Genomic DNA, 19110 nt, shown 5'->3' on the forward strand with positions numbered 1-19110 from the left:
GACCTATCAATCCCAACGAGGTTTACCCTTCCCGGTAGGCAAAAAGGAGTTGGTCTACTCCATTCCAGTGCTCCCCGCATCTCCAACGGCCTCGCCGGGCCAGGCCCGTAATCGTCCGTACCCCAGGGGGAATCGCGCTGCCCAGCTATGTGCCCCCCTGTAGGATGAGGCCTCCTGAGCTCTTTATCAGGGCCTCTACTTCTTGCGTCCCTGGTGCCCTGTCAGGCCAGCGAGTCCGACTTGGTCTCCCTCGCAGGAGCCCGCAGGTCTCACGGCCCGGCAGCAGCCTACCCCCAGGGGCCCCGCCTCACTCCTCTGGGCCCCTTCTGCACCAACATCAGCGTGTGGTACTCTCGGCCCGAGGACCCTTCGGCCACATCCGCAAGCCCTGCGTCGCACAACAGGGGGGACCACGTCAAGCTGGGTCCAAGAACATTCGTAAGGTGCCCGCCGTCAGCATCCCCCACCTCTGGTTCCTATGTACTGGTCGTCTCATAGGTCCGGACCCCCTGCCTCACCACCTGTAACACCTCATATTTCCTGTCCGCAGGCAACAATAGGGTGGAGCACTCTCTGGCCCCAGACGACCTCCCGTTGGTGGCTTCGCCACGCTCCTCCAGGCCTCTTCTGTGTCAGCGTTGGCATGCTGCACTCTCGGCCTCGGGCCACCTCTCCCGCAGCAGCGGGACCCGTGCCATGCACTGCGCCCCGACCTGGCCAGACCATGCCGTGCGGAGAAGAAGAGCAGCCCGCAGGCCCGAACCTCTGACCTCTCTCCCCGCGGGGCCATGCCCCCTCCGCTCACGGGCAAATGCGCTGTCTGGATGTCTGGGCTGCGATACAACAAGCACTGGACCACTGGGCACCGAACTCCGCCCGCCGCATTCAGGATAATAGTTGTGGGCCGGTGCAGAGCTGGAGAATTACGCATCCGCCATGTTGGATCTCGCAGCCACACCTCCCCCAAAGGACATTCTTATTGAGACATTTTTTACACTAAGAGATGTGCAAGTTAAAATGCGAATGAAGTTCTTTTACAGACATTAAAAGTGTGGTTCAAGCCATTCCTAGGTGCGAGTGATTTCTGTATGAACTGAGGCACAAGGGAATGAAGTGACCTGCCAAGTAGTACACAATATGCAGATAATAGGATTAGAATACAGGCTACTTGCGCTTCACCAGTCAACAATTTAACCACTATGGCAAATCTTAGGTGCGTGATTCAGTAATTTAGCAGTGAGCTCAGGACTCCCCTTCGGATACGTTTCATCACTATACAAGCCACAGCATATTTGTAAGGGGTACCCAAAATATATACTGCAACACTTTATTTGTACATTCAAAAATATCTATGTTAACGGCTTTATAATAGAAAACAGTGAGAAAGGGCAGCTCTTCACATATGGATTAACCACTAACCTTGGGTCCCGGAGCACAGCATAACATGCTTCAAGGACTCAGAGTTACTAAGGGCTATATAAATGCAATTACAATACAATACATTACAATACAATATGAAAGGTGATCCTTCCAAAGCATCAGTTTTGCTTGCAATTCAACTCCACTCTTCAGAGAGACAAATTCCCTCGCCCTTTTCATGATCCTGTTACATCCGGCTACCTGACATTTAAAAATCGTGATCGGGCCCACCTAAAAAATATTTTTAATTAACATTCTTGCTCTGCATCATTTTCTTAGCTATTCTCATTTTTTCCCCTTTGTCCTCTTCCCCACTATTTATTCCTTAACAAAGCTTTGTGAGAGAACTATAACTCACAGGAGTCATACTAGCCCTGGTTTAACAGCTTTTACATCTCTTGCATATATTACAGATCTCTGATTTGGCTTCATTTACAAATGCACAAGAAAAACACAAACTCATCATCTTGCAAGGGTAATAACAAGACTGTGATAATGCCCCCTTTGAAAGAAAACTGTGCCCTTCCTTGCACGATGTAGTCAAAACACAGTTTTACAATTAAAAGTGATGTTTTTAAAGGCCATCTTTTAAATTATTTTAATAAACATTTGTGGACCACGATGCATTTTAATCCACAAAGGCACAATATACGGTTCCCCAGTACAACAGGCATTGGCAAAGACACTAGGGGCCTGATTACAACCTTGGCGGATAGGATACTCTGTCACAAATGTGACGGATATCCTGTCCGCCGTATTACAAGTTATTACATTATATCCTATGGAACTTGTAAAACGGCGGGCGGGATATTTGTCACGTTTGTGACAGAGTATCCCATCCGTCAAGCACGCAATCAGGCCCTAGGTCTGTCCTGAATTTTGAGTCTGTAAAAATGAGAGAGAGGGAGCCACGCCCCAAGGAGACAAAGCTCCGTAATCAACAGCAGATAAAAGTAAATCTCCCCTTGGGTAGCAAAAGCACTCCAGTGATCCCACACTTAGTCAACTTTTCACACACTCCAAAAATATGCCACAATTTTCATGAAGCCAGTACCATAACAATATAGTAGAATAGAATATGCACCAAGATTCCATATGTTGTATAATAAAAGTTTTTTTTTTTTATCTTACAGTGCATTTATCAGCTGCCAAGACTTAAAAAATGAGTGGTTTTGATACCCAATGGAAGATTTACTTTTATTTGCATTTTGAGTCCTGCATATACTATTGTTTAAGTTTTCAAGAGTGTAAAAACAAAACAAAAACGATAGAACAATACATAAACTAGATTGCAACGCAAGCAGTCAGTTATGGGCAGAATGATGCAATAAACAGCTAATAGTACATGGTGAGAGAGATATACAATAACTATAACAGTCAGTGCACAGATAACTGCACTATCAGGCCAGACCTAAAAAGGGAGCTCACTACCAACTGTGGCCCAGTGTTGGTTGAGTAAGTATCAACAGTGCCAAACGTTCAAAAGCAATAGCAGTGATGTCAGCTCGTCAAGAAATGTCATGGTTCCAGACATCAGCCATAGATCAATGACACAAAACTCACAAGGCCACAAAATGTGTACTGGCCGAGGAGCACTGAAATCCTGCAGTGTCAACCTAACTCTCTCCCAGCATACTTTAGAAAAGGAATGCCGTTCATTCTGGCCACAGTGTGTAAACTAAAAATAAAATCTCTGTGAAAAGTGGTAAAGGTTTAGACTGAGACAACTTGTCAGTGTGGTTTGTTGGTTCATCCTTAGAAACTTTTTGGAAAATGCTGTGGTGAATGGTCTATTTTTAAGCACATTGGTTAAAAGTGGACAGGATTTTAAAGCAATTATAAAGCACATGGTGTGAACTGGTCGGGGCTAGAGTAAATGGCTTGGGTTGAACATGATCTGCCACACTCGATACAGACTAGTCCACGCTGGCCCATTCTGTGTGTTCTCGTGCACCGTGTCGGCTTGTACTTGTGGCTAGGCCAGACAACCTTCATTCCCAAGCTTGCCTGCACTGCAGAGGTCCTGCTAAATCTTGTACTTATCTTTGAAAGAAGAGGGTGCAACCTCATTTCAAAAAGTTATTTCAGGAGGAGGTCATGCTTAAGACCCATATTTGTGACGCATATTTTTGGCGTACTCCATGAATTTTTGGCTGTTTGTATAGCACGATATTCACCAATTACCTGGCCTCCATACAGACTACCGTTTCGCCCAGCAGAGGGTTCCTTCTGGGAATCTTATTTCCTGAATCACACTTGGTGTGAGTGCCTGTTGTGGAGGATGGGGGGGGTTATGGAGATGGTCCATAAGGAGGGGTGGGTCCTGAGAGCTTAGAAGTTAACCTGTGTGAGTGCGTAGTGTGGTGGTCATCGATGTGTGGTGGTTCACAGTGCGGGTGCAGGACTTGAGGTCCGCTGCCAGTGTCACCAGGCTAGCAAGTGCTGTATTCGTTTTAATTTCAAAGTGCAGGTGAAATAATCTGAGCATTTCAATAACCTATTTTCTTACTGATTTTGTGAATCAATGGCTTAATGCATCCATGTACCGGAGAATTTTTTACTTGACCAGTTACAAGTGGTTTCTACTGGATACATTTGGTGGCAAGTCGATTAACAGATAAATACTTAACTGCTTTGGAGAACATGCCAATGAAATGCCTTAAAACCTTATAATATTTTGATTCCATGCGTATCTTTTTTAATTTACTTGGTAATTTGTGATAACCTACAGAACATTCTTTGTCTTTTTTTAATCGCTCATATATACTCCAATGTGGAAAAGCCCATATATGGATGCTGTATGACCATTTGGAACTTAAAATTCCAACACAGTCTGCAACATGGAAGTCAGAAGTTCGAATCCTGACAGGACTGATTCAGCCTTTCGTGATAAGGTCGATAAAATAAATACAATTATGGTGTGCTCCAATAAACACTAGTTATGTACAATAATTTAAAACATCAAAGTCTGAGTAAGCCAGTGCTGCATTAAAAAATATTATTGCGTGTTTAGGATCGATAAAAGTAACTCGCCAGCAGACTCTGCGTTCTCGTCACTTTCTCCTTGAGTAATGCAACTACACATCTCAATGTACTACAGATTCACCCATTCCAACACATCTGCGTGTTTATTTATTCATGATCTTAATATGTCTATGAGGAGCCACGCCACCGGAAGTCGTATGTTGCCAGTGTTTCTTATTTCGGTGTCACTGTTCTTGTCCTTTTTATCGGCGAGCACAAAGTGCTCCGTCCGTTCTGTAATCTCTCTTTGGGCTTGAAACCACGCCCATGCCACGTCAGTCACTTACATTGGTTCCTGGGCTTGCCTTTTAAAATCCGCTTGCCTTCATTTGTGAAAGGCATGCATACATCATGCCTTTTCCGGTGTTTAGCCAACCTACACAGCACCAGTAAAGTATCAAAAACATACAAGGCTCAATGTTTTCAGCCTGGAGTCCGGACTACTTTATCTGTTTATTTTCCACGCAACGCGATTGCGCTGTTTGTTTCTGCTTTACGACGCTAAATGCTCTAACTCGAACAAATGTGAGACCCGTTGCATTGAAAATGCTTGTTATCACAAGTGAGCGCCTAACCCTGTTCCTGCTCTAGGGTAATCCAGGGTCTCGCAGTGGAATGTTATTGCTACCACCATCTAGAGCTGAAGTTGACTCCGACCTCAGAGGCCTCAAGAAGCTAAACACGCAGCGCCTCGCCCAAATAACCAACTGGGCGAAAGTCAATTCACTGATGAGGAATCCTTCGAAAAAATTAAATTCTGGTGGCAGCACAAGCCAACGGTTAACTATGGGATTTGTGACTGAGTACCTTAGGGAATCCCCAAAACCTGATACAGCCATGAAGGACTTACACGTCTGGTTTAACAGCAGATTCTAAATGACACCTCAGAGTTCAGGAAGTATTTACATTGGTAGAATGCAATAGTCCCATGTGACCAGAGTGAGTTTAGGATTACAGAAACAGGTGGTCCACATATTCCAGACACCACTAAATGCACCAGCAGAGTTCCTGCTAGCCATTTGACAACAGGACCATATTGCAGATAAACTCAGATCCCTTCTCTCGCTTCCATTTGCAAGAGGAGTTGTGTATCTGGCTTACATAGGAACAAGCCAACCTGGAATGTGTGAAACGCTGACACATTACACACCCCAAACACCAAGATCAGTTATAGTTCATATTTACGGGTTGTGGAGGAATAGACTAACACGGGGTGAGAAAAAGGATCTTCTAACCTAGAAAAGTCTAAAAATCTTAATCTTCTATTTTGGGTACAGTTTCAAAGGCTATAGAGGTTGTTGTGCTTCCAAGAAGGTTTGGCATGAAGGTACCATTAAATGGTGAAAGACACTTTGTAAAATAATGAACATAATGTAATATGACATACCATCATATGTAGTATAGTTCGCAGGAGGCAACAAACTAAGTGATATTTATGTACCAAGGAAGGAGGTCTGTTCTCCTGAGTCCCATTATTCAACCCAAGCAATGTTCAACCAAATATTAAAACAGGAAAACCTTACATAAGCAATAAATGATCACAGAAGCCGTTCAGTTCACCACAAGCAGTATAGAAAAATCTACTAAGCATGAAGGCTATGTAGGGAAAATGTGAAGTATCAATATATGAAAAGATTAAAAGCTATAAGGTTACCTGGAGACAAGATAAAACTACACAAGCAAAGGACCTTAAGATGTTTTGAGCTGGGCTTATTGTCCATTTCGTAACAGAATCAAAATATGTTCTTGCCTTGAAGTATATCTTGGTACAAAACAGACATGCAAGTTTTACACAATGAATTCTGTGGAGCCAAAGGCATCTTCTTCAGTAAACATACCACCAAGGAGTTACACTAGAGAAAGGAGATTTTTTACATTTTAAGGATTGTCCAAATAAGGTATAATTAAAACACTCACACTGCAATTACTCAGTCTATCGTCATTAAAACCACCAAAAACCTTCTTAGTTCTGTCCCACTGTTGCCCCATCTATACTGACAGCGTTCACAACCTATGAAGAAAAAGTGTTAACAATGGTGGCTAAATAAATGAAAAAGCCCAGTATGTAGATAAAGCCAATAAAAGAATAGTGAATGGAACAAGCTCCTTCCATTTCTAGCAACTAACATCATTCATCTGGTCAATGCTTGCAATGGGAAGGGTATGGTTCATAGCCAAGTGAAAGATGCTGTAATTACACACTGGTTGAGGAAATCTACTTCAGATCCTCAAATCTTGGTGAATTGATCTCCAACCTGCTGTATTGCATTCAAATATTGGGGAAACAAGTGACAAGGCAGCTGCAAGAATATGTGGAAGAAAAACTCCTTAATGATTAAAAGATGCGCAACTCAAGAGGGCAACTTTAATCACTCTACCAGACATCAAAGAATTTCTCATCCTGCAGAAAGACACATAAGGCATGCTTATACTTCATGATTTCTCAGGTCTGCGAACCACAAGATTCTATGCAATGGAATAAACAGATATACATCAGTGTGAGAACCTGGCTTAAGTCGATCCACTCCTTCCTCATGGATTGAAGTCAATATTCGGCCCCTGGTATCACCCTCTCATGAGGTTGTGTGCAGATAACACCACTGCTCCCGAGATCAGACTTTCCAATAAGTTTCAATTATCAGCTTTCCATGCTTCACACCGTTCTGTTCCTCATCCAAACCCAGTGTAGAGAGGATGTGACCTACGCCTTGTTAATGGTGCACCTTGATCACCCCTCTGTTCTATGCAATGGACCACCTAAGAAAGATACTGGGATTGCAGAGAGTGGAGAATCAGGCTGTAAGACTGTGCATGAACCTCAGAAAACAAAAGCAGGTGAACCTGCTTTTAAATCTCTGCACTGGCTTCTGACAGGATCAACAATTACATTCAAGCTCCAATGCAAATCTCAGAAAGCATCCTGTGACAAACGGCCTAGGCAACTGATAACAAACTAGCACCCCTCTACACCACGACACGAGCTGTCAAGAAACTCCTTCCTTAGCCACTTCCATTCCAATCCATCACCAAAGATTCAAACAACAAGAATATGGAGGAAGGAGGATGTCTGGGAACTAAAACTCTGAATCTCTTGAAATGAAAGCCAACTTGAGGGAAGAACCCATCCTTCCACTCTTCGAGAAATATCTGAAAACTAAGCATCTCTCAGGCTGGCCTTCAAACGAGAGCATGTAACGAAGAGGACAGTGACTGAAGAATATCAGAGGGCTAACTCCTTCCAATGTCCTGTTAGTCTGCTATGAATTTAGTGCTCCGAAGTGACAGGAAGGCGATCTGGGGGCACTGCATACCGGACACCTTTTTTTATAAACCTGGGAAGTGTAGAATCCTGGAGGGTGTTTTTTTCTGGCCAGAGAGCACAAGGCAAGGAATGAGTAGGTGATTTGAATGTTATTGAGATTTGGATGACAAAATAAGTCTCTGGCCCATGGGAATCCTGCACGTTTATTATTGTACAGTGAGGTGTACTGAGCCCAAATAGGCTCATGCTGGCAAGGGAGGTTTATTTGTATGTTAAGACCACTGCCAACCGCTTGGCAGTGGGTGGCACATCTGACGCACCAGTGTTAAATACAGCGCTCAGGAAACATTTACAGATTGATGTTCGGCTGGTATTCCAAATAAGAAGTGAAAAATACACCAGCAGTAGCCTGTGTCCTTGAAAATGAAAGATGTCCCTGAAAGGCCTTGTTGAGCTGCGTGGTTCAGATGATGATCATTGCAACATTTCGTTCTCAGTGGGCAGACAGTGCACAGTAGAGTATACTGTGTTACCCTGTTTAGAAGGAACTGCCTTACAAGGAGGAAAACATGAGTAGAGAGTAGCAGGTAAGAGAGGGGTGAAGGGAAGGAGAAAAGGACCCAGAAGAGCGTGTGGATCTGGGCAAATCACTTTAATTTACAATTTAATTGAATAATTCAATTGTAAATTCCTTACTTAATGTACGGAATATTGCATACTTTCCCAACATCCCCATTAATGTATAGCACTCTGGCACCCGTTAGCTCGGTTTGCGCTATATATAAAAAATACAAACAGATACATCACTTGCACCAGTGGTGCCCCAGATACACTGGAAAAATTATACTAAGGTGATATGGAGAACTCTGCTTAAACAGGGTCAAAGGTTTACATGCAGGAACCTGCTGGGAACCTTGTTAGTCACTTCCAGGAGTATGCCTGGCTAGACAGAGCCGGGCCAAAAATAACAGTCAGGAAGAGTTACCAGGACAGATGGAAGAGGTCCAACCACAGAGACTCTAATAGACCCAGAGGGAAGAGGCCAGGTAGATAACTACTGAGTGACCGACCAGTGAAAAGCTGCCGCTGGAGAGGGCTTGGTTGTGACATGCGAGGGGAGCACGGTATCAGGGCTGCTAATGTCCACAGTTTCTGTTTCTGCTGGCCACTCGCCAGGGATAGGGCACACAGCCCCTCTCTTCCCCTGCATCCGACAGCTGCCTGTTTAATATCCTGCCTGGATCCAGTAAAGGGAGAGTTAGGGATACCATGTGTATACAAGGATGTGTTCATATGTGTGTGTAAAGTCAGAGTGACATGAGTTCCTGGACATATATGTGTACAAAAGCATGAATAGTTGTGCAAGGGCAAAGGAGTTTTAAATCTGGGGTTATGCTTGTATGATGGCAGAAAGAGGGCATATGACTGAACCTGGTCATGTGATGCTATCCATAGACATATGACGCTGTCCCTGGCATCAGAGGTAACATCTACTCAAACTAGGCAGTACTTGAACATATGAGGTTGTACCTCTTATTGTGTCATTAATTTGAACATATGAGGTTGCATAAGGGTCAAAGAGGTTGCATTGGGCATATAGGGTTCTACCTTGCATTTTGGTGGTTGAACCTGCACCTATGAAGTTGAACACAGCGTGACTAAACATGGACATGGAAGGTGAATGTATCCATAAATAGAAATTGTGCGTTGTGTTAAGCCCTGGTGGGAAGCACAAGTGTCAGGTAGACCTGTCCACTATAGATAACACAAGATCAAACACTGATCCAACATTCAGTTATGTAATGGCTGCCACCCACCACGTGGATGGGTAACAAGGACATACTGTGGTCACAAAGCCAACAGGTCTCAAAGTAAGTGAGTAATAGAGGGTACTTTACATTTATGAGCCTTGAGGCGCTTGCCCTGAGAAGGCAATTGATTACATATCTGCTGCTAACAAAGGGGTGTAAAGGAGTAAGTACACCACTACTCATGCAGCAAGGTATAAGCCAGTGCATAAGAATGAACGTATGGCACAGTTTCAATGCACAAAAGGGGCACATTTGCCACTGTGACGTAGGGGGAAGTAGAGAGCTTCCCCCATATGCCGGGTCCAGAAAAGCCTTTTTAGTCTGTCTTATCAGCACAGCTCTCTGCAGGACACACATTGCTACCATTTTTTGAAATATATGTAAAGAATGGACTTTGGCTCCACACAGAGAAAGTATTACCCTATTATCTCATGCTCTTACTGTTTGGTCTACAATTCCACCATCTAGAAAGTGCATCCTTTGGAATGAGGGACTATTTTACATCCCAAAAAAGTAAAGTGAATCGTCACAATGTTTGTCATGTTCAACTATCACCAATATGCACTGTGTACAAAAGGCAGCCCTTACTTGCACCTTTTTTCAGCACTGCCAAAGCCAATAGGACACATTGTAAAGCAATAAACAGCAGATGTGCATGCAATAGGTGTATTCAACACCTGTGAAACCCAATGCGTACATGAGGCACATTAAGGCAAGATCTACTGGCTTTGGAAATGCTTGTTTTCTCTTCTTCCTCAGGGTTGAGGTCTCTGCTACTGGGGGCTGGGAATGGGGGAGGGGAGAGGGGGTCATTGAAAGGAAATACTCTGCAAGCTCAGGGCTCCAGCCAAATACAAAACGTATCATTAGTGTTTCAGTTTCTCACTAAAGCAGGAGACTGGAAACTCGGGCTAGACACATCATCTTTGAATCCTGTGAAGACGGTTTGTGCCTTTACAGCTAGTCACCCACAAATCTGACTCCAATTGAAGACCCTGCAGCCTATACTAAATGGCAACAGAGGTTAAGGCGAGAAAGGCAGTGTGAGGTGGAGTGAAGGAGTAGCAGGAAGATGTGAGAAGAAAGTGGGGAAAAGTTGGAAGGTTGGTCGGTCCTGCTCTTCACTGGTCGGAAAGACGTCACAGTGTGAGGGGGCAAATATCCCTAGGCAAAATCTGCATATAAATGTGCAACAGGACGTAGCTTCACGGTAGGTGGGCAACTAACAACATTATCAACTGTACTGTACAGTGGCTGAATGCTACAAGGAAGACATGACTCGTTAAGAGCACTCATGTCTACAACTCTAACAATGAAATGACCCAAAAACAAGCAACAAGACTGCTTTATGGGAAATATATAGTAAACTGACGTGGAATCAAAATTCCACACAGTTAATACCTGTTCAGTAACTTTCCAACTATGTTCCTTAAAGGGTGTCTGGGTGTGCTATACCAAAAGGTTCATTTACGCAGTTATCCATAATGAAGATAACTCACCCTTGCTGTGTGATATCAAAAACTCAAAGCGGGGTGTTGCTATGAAGGTTGGGCTACCAAAAGTTAAAAAACAATTTCTCCTCAGAAAATCTACACTAATGTGTGAGAGGCATATTGGACATGGATATTTAGTGATTACGATTTAAGGCCAACAGTCCACAGAATTTAGCAAAACGAAGGTCAGACTACTACTGCACATTGTTAATCCTTGATAAACAGAAAAGGAAGCAAAATGATATTTGCTCTAATTTAAATGCCCTTCTTTCTGTGGGAGAAAGTGAGAAAATAGGGTTGCTCATTGGGTATGTCTGCAGGGTGATGCAAAATCAATACAGTATTCCAACTTCGCCTGCTGCAACATGTTGTAAAATATTTTGTGAAGTTGGCGAGGCGTTTTTCCTGCTAGCAATAGCACAACTTTTACAGTCATGGTACAACTTTGGGAAATCCCATCAAAACCCTGACAGCACACGAAAGATGACTGCACACATTAAACCAGGTTTTGGCAGATAATTATGCACTCCAACAAGTTTATTTGTTCACTTTATAAAGCATAAGCTTCAGTCAATTGAACTGATCGCTTATTTAGTGCCGTCATCACAAAAAAGGCACTTTGACGTGCTATTAAATGGCAGAACATTTAGATAAATTGAGACGCTGCATCCTTTAATGGATATCTCAATTCCCTATACCATAGGTGTGTAAAAACGTAATCTTTTCAGAGCATTATTTGGCTATAGCATTGTAATCACATCCAAGCTCCTTTCAAGGATTAGGCAAAACAAGATTCCATAAAAAAACGTGCTTGTAAGCTTCTGTAATGAAAAGCAATACAACTGAGACTAGACACCTTATGTCATCATTCCTTTCCTTCACACTGTACAAAGTTGAGTGCTGCACACACTGGAGTATTTTGAAAGCAGAACAAACCTTTATCACACCAACAAGAAATAAGTGTGCTTTTTGCAAAAGCTGCAATTTTCTGCCCCTGGATTTCAAAATGTATTTTATGACAGACCACAGGAAATCACTTTGGCTTAAAGCGCTACTACAAATGCAGAAACTAGCTAAGTAACATAAAATTATCATTTGGTGCACTCTGAATCGTCAACATAGTACAAGACCAAGGGAAAATGTTGCCATCGAGGAAGGACTTCTAAAATTAAGCTTGTGCTACTGAAAGTTGTAAAAAAAAAAAAAAAACATAATGCAATTAAAAGTACACTGCTCAAATATTTTAATCGAATACAATATTCTGGGAATTATTTCTACGGGAACGTGATCTTCTCTCTAGCCCTGGCCTATTAGTATTGTAGAGGCAGAATGCAATTTTTGAGCACAGGGTTGCAGCGTGTCAGACTATCTGAATGTTCTGTGTTTGTCCACCATTTATCAAGGTTGACCAAACTCTGCCTTTCTCCTGTCGACGGAAGGTAAACAGGGCTGTGTGTGCGCACGGAACATTTGGAGTAATAACAGACGGGGTTCTTAATCAAGGGCATTAGGCCGAGCTGGCACAAGGTCACCTTTCTCACCAGGATCCGGGGGCGGCGCTGCCTGGCCTGCCCCACAGCACCACCGCCGCTGCTCTCTCTTACAGCTCGGCACCCAGGCGCAGCTGCCCATCCAGCCAGAACATCACAGGGAATTAAAGCCATACACCTCCTTCTGTGGAGCACAATCGAGCTGGGAAAAAAATCAATCTGGATCTCGCTCCGTTATGCTCGCATTCCTGAGGCTGGTCAGGTCCACTTTCGGAAAGGAATACCAGTTGCCAAGTGCTGTACAAAGGCCATACGCAAAATAGTCTTGGGCGCTTTCTTTCAGTTTTAGAGATCCCTTCATAGAAGCATCCCAGACACTTTGAAAAAAACAACTGTTTAAGGGAACTCGTGGAAATCAGTCTTTTAACGATGATGTCCTTATGAGAAGAGGCGTGCCATTATGTGGTGAGCAGTGTGCCTCAGGCAAGAGGGTATAGCAATGGTGGCGTTTACACACAGCACTGAGGTGGTATTGTTAGGTAGAATGCAGCTTATGCCACATAATGCCTTAGAGACAGCCGTGCAATATTTATGCAAATTAGCTACCACCCTATAGTTTATAAGTTTCTTATTACAATATAAGACATTACTATGCCTGTAAATTGTACAAAGCAGCGCGTGCAAACACGTAGTTTTCCAAGTTAGATGTTTTTATGCATTTTCGCAAATGATGTATTGCGACTTTCACGTAAAGATCCCCAGCTCACAGTCATGTGTTACATTTTAAGAGTAAACGCATAATTAGAACACTTTCATAAAAGCACAATATTACTATTAAACTAAAAAAGGCATATTCATCCCTAAAGTGAGCATCTGTTAACAACAGGATATAAGCCGAGTGCAGACCGCTTGCAAGGTTTGCCAGGTTTACATCTAGACGCTTAATAATTGTTTTGGAAAGTGACATTCAAGGTTGGGCGAGCAGGAGACCCAGTGCTGTAAGTCTGCACATTAAATTATCAAGGCTTGAATAACAATGGACCACAGAAGGGCCCCAGCCAGCCAGGAGCAGATCTGAAGCTCCCGTCTGCTTCCCCCATATCTGCCTGCCATGCTCTTGTCATTCCTTATGCTACAGAACATCAATCATACATAAAGAGGCTGGCCTCAGAGCGGCCAGGTCTGATTTCCAAACATTAGCAGGGAATGCAATTACAGTGCCCTTAATGGCCAACACGATGCGGCTCACCCCTGCAAAGGCAGGCTCTCACTGAAAAACACCTTGAAATGTTCACACACTTACAAAAGAAAAAGATATAACGCGCATTCCAGATGATTGTCTTGTGTTGGGCCATTGGCTGTGAAAGTATTTGCAAACGGGCGAGACGAGTTAACAAATGTCTTTTTGTTTGCATATCCCACTATTTTTAGGTGATAAACTGATACCTGTTATTACAGGGTAATCTTTAACGTGTGAACCAGGCTGTCAGTCTTTCTTGTGGTTGTCCATCATTTAACAATCATTATAATTAAGTCACTGCACCGTAAGGGTCTGGTATCTGCACCTGCAGTCTTTTCCTTACAGGGTAATTAATAGATAACTTCAAAGAGATGTACACATTTCAAAGAGCAGCGGCTGAAATCATGCAACGTTATCGGCTGAAATCATGCAACTGTGTGTGAATCTATGAACAACCCAGCACGCTACAAAGCGTGATAATCCATAGTGAATAGACAACATATGCATCAACAGAACAGCGACCCGGTACATCCGCATGAAAACAATACAGTCTCAACAATGTCCTCTTTGAAAAACGAACGCACGGTGTGATCACACAACCACAAGTAAATACAAAAAAAATCCAGTTTCAAGTCAACACCATCCCTTCCAGTCAGGTACAAATCTCGGGAGATGCGAGCCCGTCTCCAGTCCCAAAGAAGGATAAAACTTCCCCAATCCAGCCAGCGTTCTCGCAGTCGTAAAACGCAAACGCTCGTCTTTGAAGTCGAGAGCAATAAAAGTCCTGAAACAAGTAGCGAGCGGCGGCAGCAGCTCCAGCCCGGCAGAGCGCCGCCGCGCTTCTCCAGGCTGGGAGAGCGAGGAGGAGGCAGCCTCTCGGCTCATTACCGCAAGCAGGGGAATAATAATAAAAGTTTAAGGGCGGCTCGGGTCCCGGGGAAAGGCTGTTTTTTTCCCAGGACGGCGGCGAGGAGCGCGGAGCCGGGGCCGGAGCTCCCCGGGCGGCAGGCGGGCGGCAGTGCCCCGCGCTCCGGCGCTGCTCTATGGTCGCCGCCGCTAATCAATGATTGAACTGAACAAAGGCAAGGGAAGCGGGGATCAATTTCTAATACCTGTCAATCGGCGGACGGGGCGCTTTTCGGACCCCAAACTCGACCCGAGCCAGCCCCGGACCTCGCCACCCCCTCGCCGGGCCTCCGAGGGGCGCCCCCGCGGCGAAAAAGCGCGGGCCGGCCACTCACCTGCAGTCGTCCCAGATCAAATTTCTTCCAATATTGAAACATCGATCCCACATTGGCGGCCATCTTGGGGGCTATTGAAGAGAGCTTTTTTTTTTCTCTCCTCTCTGCGCTCAGAGGCAGGGCTCGGTATCGGGGCTGGACTCCCCGCCTCGACCCGGGCGGGCGCTCCTCCTTTTATCACCCCCTTTTTTTCTCCCCTCAAAGGATAAAAAGCCCAGAAGTGCGGAAAGGGGTGAGCGCGAGAAGAGCCGGGCGCAGCCACCGCCGCGGCATGTTTACCAGGCGCGCAAACACACACCTACAACAAATTACACGCGGGCGCACACACCGAGGACACGCTGCGCCCGGGTCAATTTGGGAAGTGTGCAATTGGATTGCAGTTGACTTTGCTTTGGCGAAAGTTATCGATACTGACGTATAACGTGCTGATCGATGCGGGATGGGGAGGGGGAGGGTGGGTTGTGCAATTCAATTAAACAGCTGGGGCTTTTGAATGTTGTGCTGAGAGAAATGTAAATAAATAAATAAAAGTTGTCGGAGCTGCTCTTTTGCACGGTACATGTGCAGCTAGCTGGGGGTGGGCATTTCTCAGGACGCCCCTTGTGCCCCTGCCTGCACTGCCCGCTGCTGGTATGTGGGATTTAACCACAGCGATCGGACAGCGACAACAATTTTTGACAGTATTGTGTCTGGGAACCAGCAGGCGGAGACTGAATGATAGTGCAATTCTTTCCAGTAACGGAACGTTGCTGCAACATGCCCTCAGCGCCCGGATATTTAAAGAGTGTTTTTTTTGTTTTTATATTTATTTTCCTTCAAAGAACGACTGATGTAAATTATATCTATCACATAATAACTGGAACAGAGGCACGTTGGCAATCTGAGCAAGGATGCAGGATCAATGAAACACTTTACCACTGAAAAGTTAATTATTAATTATCGATTTTTCTTTCCAGATATTAGCGGGTTTCTGGGAGCTGTTGGATTTCTGTTTAAAGAGCATTTTAAATACAATCTCTCAGAATTTCATAACAAAAATCTCTCAGAATTTCATAACAATAATATATATATATATATATATATATATATATATATTTTTTTTTTTTTCTTTCCGTTTGAATACTTTGCATAAAAGAGCAGCCCCGTATAAAAAATAGTGGTTTTAATTGTGACATGATGTTATACTTTACACGTCGCCTGGATTATTATTGCTTAGATTACTTACTGGTAATTCCATACTATTACTTCAAGTACTTCCTCGCCCCAGTCCTTATCATTCAGGAGCTTGTCTCCTGATGTCGACCGTTACCACAGACCTACTGCTATTCTTAATACATAAAGAAGAGAACATCTAATACATGGTGTTTCTTATAATTAAATTCCTTTGACCTAAAATGTCCACCTATCTGACAGGAGCAAGGAAGGCCTCGGAGTAATGGAATTAGAAGTAAGTAATTTAAGCATTACTGCCTCATGCTTCCTTGTTTCAGTTCTTATCTTGGAGTAATACCCACGCATAAAACATTTATGGATAAAACACCACAGACTCGGGTTAAATGCTAAAAACAATTTATTTAACAAGCAAATAGGTTCAATAGTTAGAACTGAACTAGTGCAGAAAGGACTTTCACTCCGAAAACCTCAGAGTTGTCAGACTCACTCTAATCTACAATGATTTGCAAATGTAGGAGGATTAGCCGACGTCACTGCCCTACAAATCTCTTAAGGTAGAAGCTCCCAGGACCTCCATCCAAGAAGTATCCATACTTTTGGTCGATCTACCTTGAATCCTTCCTGGGCAAGAGTGACTCCTTTCTGAATAAGAACACACAATTGCATATTTTATAATTTACCTATTCAGGGAAGAGGTGAACAGATTTAAACCTTTTCTGCCTGAACCAAAGTTAACAGTCTACCTTCCTTCAGAAGGAAATTCTTCTATGTATGTAAGGACTGTTCTTGTTACATCTAAGGTATGAAGGAGGTCATCCTGAGAAACTGGATTTGGGATAAACTCCAATAAAATCACACGCTGCTGAAAATTAAAATTTGAGTTGACTTCGGGGACAAAAGAAGGACCCATATGAAGGATCACTTTGAATGCAAAAGCCTCCAAACAAGGAGATTTACAAGACAAGGACCCTAGCGCTCCCAAACTGCTGAATTGAGTCCAAAACCGATAACAAATTCCAGTCCGAAATAATATTTTTCAAAACAGGTCTAGTTATTGAAAAACCTTTCAACATTTTGGAGAAATAAAGATTCTAACTCTCTTGCTGACACCATTCCCTTAAGGCCTTAATGCATACCATTGTATTTTGAGAGTAGAGGGTGCCAACCCTAAAGTAAAACTATTTTACAGGAAGTCATACATCTTTAACTCATTAGAAGCTATCGGGTCACAATTCATCTGTGTACACCACTTCTTGAAAGTTATCTAATGTTTGCAATAGGCATGCAATGTTGAAGGTCTTCTAGAGGCCTGAACTGGTTGTTTAGACAATCACTTCCTTTGTAATCCTAACTTTTCAACCTTCAGGCTGTCAGTTTTAGACGGGAAGGGACCTCTGTGCTCAACTCTGAGGAAACTAACAGAGATGGAATAAGAGGTGGAACCCATTCACGCTCAGTCCCCATCTGACAAAAGAGAGGAAAAGAGGGGAAGCAGGGTCAGAAGGGCACAATCAACAACGTTCTTGTTCTCTCTTTATCCTCGTGAACGCTTGGTACCAGAGGGAATGAGGAAATGCATAAAGCACTATCCAAGCCATGGAGAAGTCATTGCATGTACCCCCAAAACCACTTGACTATTGAATCTAGAAATTAATCCAGGGCACAGAGCATTCTGAGCTGTGGCGAACAGATTTGTCTGTGGAAATCCCATTTTTGAACTTATGGCATTGAATACTACTGGATTCAGGAAGAAATCTTGGGATGAGGTAAATACCCAACTGAATCTGTCGCCACCACATTGTTCACTCCTCTGATATACACTGCAGTCAGAGAATTTGTTCTGCCCAACTAAATGTTTATACAGTGGATGCCTCATTACTTGTTCAGATAACTCTTCACTGCAGCCCCATTTGAATATTTTTTTGTCATTGTTAGTCCTCATCACCATTGGACATGCAACGCCAGCATATTTGAATACAAGGTTAGGAGACCACTTACAGCATCTTTATTAAAATGTCCGAAACAATCCCATGTCCAGGTCATTCAGAATGGGCCTACAGGATCCAATACCCAGACGAAAGCTGGCATAATCATTGGACTCACCATTTAGAAACGTTCCTTGCCCTTCGTTTTACAGTCTATCATTGGTTGACAAAATTTTGTTTTCTTCTCACTAAAATATGTTCTGTTATAACTGCTATCTTGCTCTATCAACAAAATCTATTTCTTAGTGGATTAGGAGGGGCCTCATTGATTGATCCTATTTTAAATATCAGATATCTAGCCACCAACATGAGATGGAAAATTAGTTTTTATGGTCATGTACTCATTCATCCTTTTCACCAACACTTAACAGGATTATGATTGGGAGAACCCCAAACTTGGATCCTATAGCAGCAGGTATAATTTTACTTACATTATTCAAAGTAGCTTTAAAGTGGGATATGGCATATGTGTATGTTATTTGCATTTGGAAAACTGCACTACTTGCACGTACTGTATTGTATCCTCGCCTACCTTGCAATCCCCAAAGTTTTGCAGGATATCTTGTTCCTTGATTTCAGACCATTAACATCTATAAGATCTCCCCACTTTACACTCTTTGCTGACTTAAGGGGAACACTTAGGCACCTTTTATCAATATAAGGTTCCCTGGCGATTCCCAAATCAGTGGTTGACCCGAATAAAATGGGATTGCCCATCTGCTCCTTAAATCATACCAAACTTTGGTGCTCATCTTTAGTACATTCAGCCTGATATTTTTAAAATGTTTAGGAGAGCCACACTTATTCAGAAAACCATTCAGCCTAGTCAGGCCACCTATTCGGGCTGTTAATCATTGCCAAAAACAACTGCCCCACCTCCAAGTCAGTTGGTTTTCCAAGAAGCACCCTGAAAGTTTCCTACTGGAAAGCCCAACAATATAGTTAAACATCTGGAAGCTGTAGCTCTCCCTC

At 43.4% G+C, this 19110-nt stretch overlaps 1 protein-coding gene across 3 annotated transcripts in view; it reads right to left on the bottom strand.

Moving 5' to 3' along the window:
• Nucleotides 1-15121, bottom strand: part of CUX2 (cut like homeobox 2) — a 661979-nt gene extending 646858 nt beyond the window's left edge. Inside the window, exon 1 of one of the 3 annotated variants that reach the window (XM_069214853.1) lies at nt 14981-15121. In XM_069214853.1, the coding sequence (XP_069070954.1) occupies nt 14981-15043 (63 nt within the window). In that variant the 5' untranslated portion in view covers nt 15044-15121. The remainder of the gene's footprint in view (nt 1-14980) is intronic. The other 2 variants (XM_069214854.1, XM_069214855.1) reach the window with 2 other exon arrangements.
• Between the last annotated feature and the right edge of the window lie 3989 nt (nt 15122-19110).

Source organism: Pleurodeles waltl, chromosome 11 (genome assembly GCF_031143425.1).
Source record: "Pleurodeles waltl isolate 20211129_DDA chromosome 11, aPleWal1.hap1.20221129, whole genome shotgun sequence".
Classification (NCBI taxonomy): domain Eukaryota; kingdom Metazoa; phylum Chordata; class Amphibia; order Caudata; family Salamandridae; genus Pleurodeles; species Pleurodeles waltl.